The sequence below is a fragment of the Penaeus japonicus genome, unplaced genomic scaffold (genome assembly GCF_977035675.1).
Source record: "Penaeus japonicus unplaced genomic scaffold, GWHDUDI00000001_assembly GWHDUDI00000019, whole genome shotgun sequence".
NCBI lineage: Eukaryota > Metazoa > Arthropoda > Malacostraca > Decapoda > Penaeidae > Penaeus > Penaeus japonicus.
In genome coordinates, this window is record NW_028234421.1 from 6,742,165 (window position 1) to 6,752,164 (window position 10,000).

Consider the following 10,000-nt stretch of genomic DNA (forward strand, 5'->3'; position numbering starts at 1 on the left):
TAGATACAAATGTGACCTACAAAACCACAAAAAACGTCCTTAAAAGACACACACACACCTACTACTTTTTGCCCCCACGATGACGGGGAGGGGTGTCAAACTGCGCACACCTGCCTGCCCCGCGCTCCCTCGCGCATACTTGACATGAAACACTACAGTAGAGAGAGAGAGAGAGAGAGAGAGAGAGAGAGAGAGAGAGAGAGAGAGAGAGAGAGAGAGAGAGAGAGAGAGAGAGAGAGAGAGAGAGAGAGAGTCGTAGGTGCGCTGATACAACATCTTGAGTTTGGGCCAAGCGCCAGTTGCGATGGGCGCTACCAATGCCTTGCCAGCTACGACTCCATTCACACTTCTCTCTATACCAAACTGTAATGATACTCTTCCCAATCTGACTTGACTGAAGCGCAAATGACAAGCAGGGGTCCAGTGGTGAGGACATTTACGTTAATTAATGCTGCATTAGCATATCTATTCACTTTTCTCCATTTTTACAAAGAAAAAATATTTCATTCTGAGTGAGAGCAAGTGTGTATTATGTAAACAAACAACCACACATGTATATGCATTTACCAGCTGACCTTGAACCTTCAGCGTACTGAATTCTGGCTAATTTTAACAGTGGCAACTGTCAAGTATAAACAGGAAACAGACACTAATACAGGACTCCCTTGTCATTTCAACACATTAAATAGGTATTGCAAAGGATATCGTGTGTGTGTGTGTGTGTGTGTGTGTGTGTGTGTGTGTGTGTGTGTGTGTGTGTGTGTGTGTGTGTGTGTGTGTGTGTGTGTGTGTGTGTAGGGCAGCTTGAAATCAATACAATTTATTTCGTGTTAATGTAGATATTTATGTGGATGGTATAACTTTCCCAAGTGTTGACAAAGGGCACAGAAGGCGTCTGTTTCTGATACCCGTGACTGGAGACCGTCTGCTAACAACATGAGGAAAACCGACGGGCCATTTGTATCTGGGTTCACTAATCTAATGAGATGAAACAGATGCAGAATATGATACCACTTCAAAATTCGAAGTCTTAGTAAACTATCTTACGAGTCACACCGACATTGAAACTAAATATGCAACAAATAGACTCTCCAGAAGTTTAAATTAGTACCCAGCATGTTGAAGGACTAGTTGGCTTACCACTTTCTAGAAAGAGCTTGGCATCTGCACTCAAGTCTCCTGTCATCCCACGCTGCATAAATATTTACAAGGAAAATAAACGTCTCAAAATGTCGAGCACCGTCTTTAAACCAGTGCGCATAATGCAGGCGAACAAATTTCACAAGAGAATGATCATCATAAGCTACATAATTAAACAAAGAAATGAACATACTATAAACCTTTTCATCAGTCAAATACAAAACCAATTATATACTTACTACAATTCCCATGCCGCCTTATAATCGACAGAAATTCAATTTGTTCCAGTATCCTCGACGATTTTTCGGAATGAGCAAAGCCGCATAAATACGGTTAATCAAAAGTGACCAATTCTATTTTACACCTAAAAAGCCACAGGGTAAACGATAGAAGGCGGCCTCAAATCAAAAGAAGTGCTGCATTTATTGGGCAGAGGTGTGGCTGTCAGCAAAATACGAGCAATGAAGGCAGGACGAGTTGGGGCCCGATGATCACATTAACATTCCCCCATACCAGCCATGCAGACATCAGCAATAGCACTTGCACCGATGACACACAAGTCGTCTATCAAAACCAAGCGTGCCAACACCAATAGTGGACATTCATAACAAAAACAAACATACATATATACATACACGCACACGAAAGGACAATGTTCTTTCAACATCTACCACAGAAGCGTACATGTAATAAGCAACGCAAACATCGAGAGTACAAGTATCTCGTGTGCGCCCAAATAGCGAAGTCCGTCACGGCTTTGGCACCCGAATGACTAAACCCCACAGTGCAAAGTAGCAATTTCTAACGACGCATCGCTAGCCTCACTTCAAGTAAAGCCTTGAGTGCATCTATCTGTATTTATTCTATCTTTCGTTACATATAACTGGACCTTGAGCATGCGAGAGCTTGAAAACAAACAAGCTAATCCAACATTTTACATATGCGTGGCTTTGTATGCCATCGATTTCCTATTTCAATGAATCCAGATATTCCCACTTTTCTCCTCGTTCATAAAATAGCCAATGGCTGATATAATTTACATTGCATTTACATCGCGCTTATACAATGAAGTTGCAACGGATAAATAGCAGTCTGGCGTCATGACCCTAAATAGCCATGCTCAACTTCAAAGGACAGAGAATGACTGGTTCTCGAGCAGACCGCTCTCGACTACCGACCAGCCAAGACGACCGACCATCCTGGCTCAGCTGCCCAAAAACAAGTCTTCATAGTCACCATTTTCCTCAACATCCTGTCACTGTTTTTGCGCTCCCGGACGCGGCGAGGTTGATGGCTTCGCGTTCCCCTCCTTCCTGTCGCGAAACACCTCCGAACTGTGCAACTTTTGCGTATGCGTCGACGCGCCAATGCCAGGGACTAAAAATTGCTCAACCGCACCTCTCCCCCTGTCTGCGATGTCAAAGCTATTCCCCTGGCGTTGCTGGGGGTATCGATTCTTCTTCTTTCTACGGCGGCAACGGCGGCAGCGGCAGCAGCAGCAGCAGCAGCAGCAAATAGGTTGTCGCACCCGGCATGGCTTAAACCGTCCCATTCAGCCTCATTGCAAAAGCGAGCCATCAGTTAGAACAGGAGCATTCGGGCCCGACCACGGGGAAATGCGCGGGCTCGGTGGCCAGAAATTTCAGTCGATATTGAGTTTTATGACCCTACTCAGCCTTGGCGTTCCCGCGCAGTTTAACATCATGAACTTGGCAAAAAATACATTGCTCGATATAATCACTGATAGAGCCGTAATACGAGTGCCGTTACCTAAGGCTACCGGCACACATAACCATTCTGTGGCTCGGTTTACCCCCAGTATTGGATGGCGGTTTACACAAGAGGCATAAAAAGTCTATGTGGGGGATTAAATCTTTGCGACAGCCACCTGTGGCCGCTATCAGTAGTGCAGGCCAGGATCTGCAGCCGCTCTGCAACGATGCTTTTAAAATACTACGGACGTGTAAAGTTGTCCAGATTGGACCAACAATTCAGACGAACCGAGATGGTAAGGTGGTTCTAGTAAAGGCAAAATTACTAACCACGTTATCCGTGCTACGACTAACGATCTGGAACTAAGCCCAACTCTGGAGAAACCACCGGAATAATTCCTCAATGCAACAGGCAGAACCATCCAAAGAACACGCATTAAGCAGGTCAAAATGCCGGACTATGAATCATATGACCCGAAAAAATTCTGATCACCACAATTCAAGGAAAAGCCTCCAGGTTAGCGTGATGCACATATATACAAGAGGGGAAAATGTTGAGTGTTGAGGACACATTCGTGATCAATGCACCACGCCCACTACAACCGCGCAGACAATACAGCTCTGCTTGGCACTACGTTTTAATTGAAGTAAATGCTAACCTGACTTTAATCCTCATCGGGTGAAAACAAAGGCACAGAATGTTCTCTTTAGTCCTAACTATCATTCTTATATGTAATAAACACGTTCGCAAGGAAACGTGTGAAGTGCTCTAATCCTCTTCCTCCTCCCCTTTGCTCCCCCCCTTCCAACCCAACCCCCCTTTTAACCATGAAACTTTCATAGCTCGAAGGACTCAAATAACCGTGAAAATGTCTCGGGAAACCTGGTCAGACATAACGTAGACTCACAGGTGTTGAAAAGGCCCCGAGGGGATCAGAATCGGGGAGTCATACATGTAAAAAAAAAAAAAAAAAAAAAAAAGTGTGTGGGGGTGGGGAGTGGGGAGGGGAGTGGCGACAACCTTTTCCTTGAACACGACACGTTGCCCCCATCCTCGACAAAACGCTGATCTGAGCGATAACCTTCACCCCTAGATTTTTTTTCTTTTTCTTTTTTAAATAGACATCGTATAAGTGGGGGCTGTAAATGGGGGGGGGGGGGGCGCGAGTGAGTGAAACAAAAGCAAAGTTCCCTGTGCACAAACGAAAGGCGAAAGAGCGAGACAAGGGGGGAGGGGGGGGGGGAGGCAGCAGACACGCACGCCAGCGAGACCCCTGCGTTGCAAATAATGCAAACACAAACCACAACGAGAGGTGAATACACGCGCACTCAAAAACCGTAAGCGCGAACCGACCGATCACACACACAAGCACCCCCACCTCCACCAAAAAGCCAACCCGGATGTGTGACGAAGACCCCCCCCCCCCCTCCAACACACACACACACACGCACACAGCCAGCCAACCAAACAACCAGCCTGGCACACAGCGACGCCGCGCCCTTTTCACTCAAGAAAGTAGGGGTGGGGGGGGGAGCTGATATTTGATTTTCTTGGCATTTCCCTTTATCTTTATATTCTCTCTCTCTCTCTCTCTCTCTCTCTCTCTCTCTCTCTCTCTCTCTCTCTCTCTCTCTCTCTCGCTACTATCTATTTATCTAATTATATCTCTCTCACTTCCTTTCGTTATCTTTCCGTTGGTGATTATCAAAGGACAAGAGAAGAGGGAAAAGCATGGGAGTAAATGAATCAGATACCAAAGGCAAGGGGAGGGGGGGAGAGAGAAAGGGAGGGAATGCGAAAAAGAGGAAGGAAGGAGAGGGGGAAACTGCCGGAGAAGGGATGAGTGGCAAGCAGAAAGAGAAAAAGAAGGAAGCAGGGAGAGGGGGACTGGGGGAGGAGATGAAAGCAGGGAGAAGGGGGAGAGGAGGGAGGAGGTGGAAGCAGGGAGAAAGGGGAGAGGGGAGATGGAAGCAGGGAGAAGGGGGAGAGGGGGGGGGAGATGGAAGCAGGGAGATGGGGAGAGGGGAGAGGGGGGGGGGGGATGGAAGCAGGGAGATGGGGAAGTTTTTATTTATTCCCCTCTCCCCATCTCCCCAGGGAGATGGAGAGAGGGGAGAGGGGGAGGAGATGGAAGCAGGGAGACGGGGAGATGGGGAAAGGGGAGAGGGGGAGGAGATGGAAGCAGGGAGACGGGGAGAGGGGAGAGGGGGAGGAGATGGAAGCAGGGAGATGGGGGGAGGGGAGAGGGGGAGGAGATGGAAGCAGGGAGATGGGGGGAGGGGAGAGGGGGAGGAGATGGGGGGAGGGGAGAGGGGGAGGAGATGGGGGGAGGGGAGAGGGGGAGGAGATGGGGGGAGGGGAGAGGGGGAGGAGATGGAAGCAGGGAGATGGGGAGGAGATGGAAGCAGGGAGATGGGGAGGAGATGGAAGCAGGGAGATGGGGAGGGGGGGGGAGGAGATGGAAGCAGGGAAATGGGGGGAGGGGGAGCGGGAGGAGGAATGGAGAGTGGAGAGTAGAGCGGGGGAGAGGGGGAGGAATGGAGAGTGGAGGGAGAGTGGAGAGTGGAGCGGGGGAGAGGGAGAGGAATGGAGAGTGGAGAGTAGAGCGGGGGAGAGGGAGAGGAATGGAGAGTGGAGAGTAGAGCGGGGGAGAGGGGGAGGAATGGAGAGTGGAGAGGGGAGGAATGGAGAGTGGAGAGGGGGAGGAAGGGAGAGTGGAGAGTAGAGCGGGGGAGAGGGGGAGGGATGGAGAGTGGAGAGTAGAGCGGGGGAGAGGGGGAGGGATGGAGAGTGGAGAGTAGAGCGGGGGAGAGGGGGAGGAATGGAGAGTGGAGAGGGGGAGGAATGGAGAGTGGAGAGGGGGAGGAATGGAGAGTGGAGGGTAGAGCGGGGGAGAGGAGGAGGAATGGAGAGTGTAGAGGGGGAGGAATGGAGAGTGGAGAGTAGAGCGGGGGAGGAATGGAGAGTGGAGAGGGGGAGGAATGGAGAGTGGAGAGTAGAGCGGGGGAGGAATGGAGAGTGGAGAGTAGAGCGGGGGAGAGGGGGAGGAATGGAGAGTGGAGAGTAGAGCGGGGGGAGAGGGGGAGGAATGGAGAGTGGAGAGGGGGAGGAATGGAGAGTGGAGAGTAGAGCGGGGGAGAGGGGGAGGAATGGAAAGTGGAGAGTGGAGCGGGGAAGAGGAGGTGGAATGGAGAATGGAGAGTAGAGCGGAGGAGAGGAGATGGAATGGAGAATGGAGAGTAGAGCGGAGGAGAGGAGATGGAATGGAGATGGAATGGAGAGTAGGAATGGTGAGAGGAGGGATGGAAAACAGAGGGTTAGGAAAGGCAAGGAAAGATGTAGATGGAAGGCAGGAGAGAAAGTGAAACTGAAAGGGAAAGGAGGGATAGAATGGGAGACTGAATGAAAGAAAATGAAAGAGGGAGGGAGGACTAGAGCTTTGGGCTAATGACTGTGAACCAGAGGGACGGGGGGGGGGGGTTATGAAAAACTTGGTAATTGCTAGGGCTGTTTGGATGCTGTAGCGACAACAGAGCTGCAGGCCGTGGAGGTGGCAAGAAAAAAAGGAGGGCGTGGACACTAAGCTAAAAGGTTTCCACCTTAAACCTTTCATAAACATGGCAAGCTGTTTTACACATCAAGCTGCCGAATAAATCACAACCTAATTACATTCAACAGGCAACTACAAAACTTTCATTTGACTGCAAAGAAGAAAAAGAAAAATATGTCATGGCTGGTTGCATACTGCGGCTTATTTGTGACGAGACGCAGAATCCGAGACTTGCAACTTGCAACAAATATTTGAGCATCAGAACACAGGCTAGTGTAAATACGCCCGTCCGCCTGCTTCCATAGACGAGGCATTAAGCGTCAAGGTTAGAATGCTGTACGAATATCTTCTGACCAGGATACATTAAATCTAAAACGCTATCTGACGTTATCCTCGGTGTTACTGTTTATCCAAATAATTTGAGTGCATTGTCTTTCCAGATTGTTGTAACTCGATATGTTTCAGCAAAAGTACTTGCTAATACATTTCAACAGCTCTGACGAACAAGACTCGGCAGGGTGGGCTTCAAGGCACACCTTGACAACTATGGGGTACTGCCTCGGCCGAGCCCTCGGTTAGTACAACACGTAGGATCTATTTATAAGTCGGAAAACTGAGCGCGGCGCGCTGTTTGAGGCCTTGGGGATCTCCACGGTCGACTAGTGGCCGCGAAACTCCATTGCCCTGCCTGCCGCGCGCCCGCCCGCCCGCCTGCCTGCCTCGGCGTGGCCTTCCGGCGATGACGAACACATTTCGCCGCGCCCAGGGAATCCTGCTCCACGATTTACGGAGACGAAGAACCAACACACACTACTCGCGCTAACGTACTTGGTTTTCTTGACCTCCTTTTGCAGGCAACACCACCGTTCGAAAGACTTTTACCGGTGGTGATGCATCATGCACAGTTGAATTTCGAGAAGTTTGCCTCTCTCTCTTCCCAGCCACTTCAATCTGGCGTGAATTATCTAAACTAGGACATCATACAAGACGGCCCAAAGAGACAAGACGTTAAAAGCATAATTTCAACAAAGCAAGCGAGTACTTAGCGAGGGAACCCTCCTCCCATGCATGTGGCAACACCGCCAGAACCCTGGCCGTGACCACCCACTTCTCTCCAAGGACAAGACTTCCTCCCGCACTCCCTACTTACCTCTATCCCTCCCATTTTCTCTCCCTCTCTCCTTGTTCCCAAGGCCAAGACATTCTCTTCCCTTCTCCCTCCCATTCACAGGGCTTTCATCATCATATTCGCCTTTCTTTCAATACGAGCTGTCACAGGGCGAGGCCTCATCATCTTCAAACTGCCTCATCTTAATCTCTTCTCTTCTCAATAGCATCAGTAAAGACCCCGTCTCCCACTGATTACACTAGAATATCACGAGAGTGCATGCTAGATCTCCTCTCGCGCTCTTTGTGGGAGACGTTCGCTCCTTAACACGCCACGAGGCTCATCCCCCGAAACCATCAAGAGGAAACGCATAATAGAATCTAAAACTCCGCCCCAAGTTAAGCAACTCGTGCTCCCCCCTATAGCTTCCTGCGATATTACTTCTCCGCCATTTTATGACCCCGGCGCCCCCATCTCCAAGGTCCACACTCCTCTGCCGCCATCTTACTACACCCAGCGCCTTGCCATAGCTGCCTTCACCTGCACACGCCTTCATACATCACGCTTCCCTCTCAGTAACAGTCACCCAACCTAGCCGTCCTCACCTACGCCAGAGGGCCATCCGCCATTTTCTTACGCCCACAACCACGCGCTGTCTTCCTGCTCCCGCAATTACCGCCCGTCTGTTTAAAATCATCAACCACCTGCCATTTTTTCCCCCAAACGCTCAAATTTCGGCCATGCGCCCAACGTCCACAAGGAGCCCACTGTCTCCCCATGCCCACCTTCCACTTCCCTTCCACACAGGGAGTATCATCGCATCTTTAACACCAAACCGGGCATAGAACACGTGAGGGGGGATCGAGTCATCTTTACTGGCTTACATATACAATTCACACGACGCTATCTGCCCACCTGCCATAGGGGCACTTCGGGGGTTTCTGTGTTCGCGGGTGCTATACCAGGCGGCAGTGTGCACTACAAAGGGATAGGAGTATGTTGCGGGACTTTGTGGATGAATGAAATTTCGAGGTTTGGTAAGGGTATAACGAACAATGAAACGGCAAAACGCATTTGTACAACTGAAGCGAGCGTTTCAGTAAGAACATGCGTGCGTGTGCGCAAGCACGTTTCACAAGTGATTTGTCTTGAGAAAAAAACACTATACAGTGTGTGTGTGTGTGTGTGTATAGATAGATAGATACATCTACCAATAGACAGTAGTTCGTGGTATTCATTAATGGTGAAACAAATTATGGCGAACCCATCAATGGAGTGAGAGAGGGAGGGAGCGAGTGTGTGAAAGAGAGTGCGCGCAAGAGAAGCGACGTAAGAGCAGCACTCTCAGGAGGCCGCACAAAGCCCCCTTCATCCCCGGTCGCCTCCCCTACATCAGGTGGCACCCAGCCCACCACGCGATAGCCGGGATGACCTAACGCTGAACAGTGAGCCCTCTCACAAAGCGCCCGGCCCAACTGAACGTGAATCTCCCAGCCGAGTGCCTGCAAGACGACCATCAGGTGCTCGCTGAGGCTCAAGTGTGCCGGCCGCTTCCCTTGTTCCACCTTAGCCTTGGACTCGACGAGAGTGTTGGCGTAGAAGCCTTCGTGTAAGGGAGAGTTATAAAAAAGGGGAAAAAAAATAAAAAAAAAAGAAAAAGAAAAGAAAAAAAGGAGGAAGGAAGGAGAGGGCCATGGCCGGGAAAGTGCATGGGGAGAAAAGGAAGTGGCGGACGGGCAAGGCAGAGGGGAGATAAGGAGAACTAGAACGGAAGAGGGGAAAAAAACGCGCACATTATAATATATATATATATATATATATATATATATATATATATATATATATATATATATACATATACACACATTCATTGATCTCATGACGTGGTTCATCTTAGTTGCAAGTACCCATCGCACGAACATAGATTAGCAAGAAACACACTGGATACACTGATTTACTGCTGCTTGCCACAAAAAATTACTTTTCCTCGACTCTTAGCATCTTTAAAACCCCCACATTCCAAGTCTGGATAATGAAAATGAATTTCAACACTTTATTATGGCAGAAATCGGTTGTATCATATTCCCATCTCATACACACATACATACAATGCGCGCGCGCGCACACGCACGCATACTTACATACACGCGCGCGCGCACACACACGCACGCACACACCTCCCTGTCTATAAATAATCAGTAAGGCCTATTTACGTAACACCAGATTACACATACATGTACAAAATATAATGTTACTGCGTTCCATATTCCAATTAGATAAATCACCTCCAGTGCAATACTGGTGTCAATTAGATTCTGACAACACACGGAACATCCAATATTTCCGGCTGAAACGGACATGAGAGTAGGCCTACCTGGTCCATGAAATGCATCATGGGACTGAAGTGTGTGAGTGCCGGACTGACGGAGACCGGTGCGAGGGCGTGAGTAAAAGCCGTCGTGAATGCAGGCTGTAAGCTTTGGTGCAGC

At 49.3% G+C, this 10,000-nt stretch overlaps 1 protein-coding gene across 27 annotated transcripts in view; it reads right to left on the reverse strand.

Moving 5' to 3' along the window:
• heph (polypyrimidine tract-binding protein 1 heph) overlaps positions 1–10,000 on the reverse strand; it is a 131,481-nt gene that overhangs the window by 67,207 nt on the left and 54,274 nt on the right. For 12 of the 27 annotated variants that reach the window (XM_043009246.2, XM_086547308.1, XM_086547302.1 and 9 more), the window contains exon 2: positions 9,886–10,000. This exon is cut by the window's right edge and continues 430 nt beyond it. The exons of the other annotated variants lie outside the window; for them this stretch is intronic. In XM_043009246.2, the coding sequence (XP_042865180.1) occupies positions 9,886–10,000 (115 nt within the window). The remainder of the gene's footprint in view (positions 1–9,885) is intronic. 27 annotated transcript variants of the gene reach the window in all.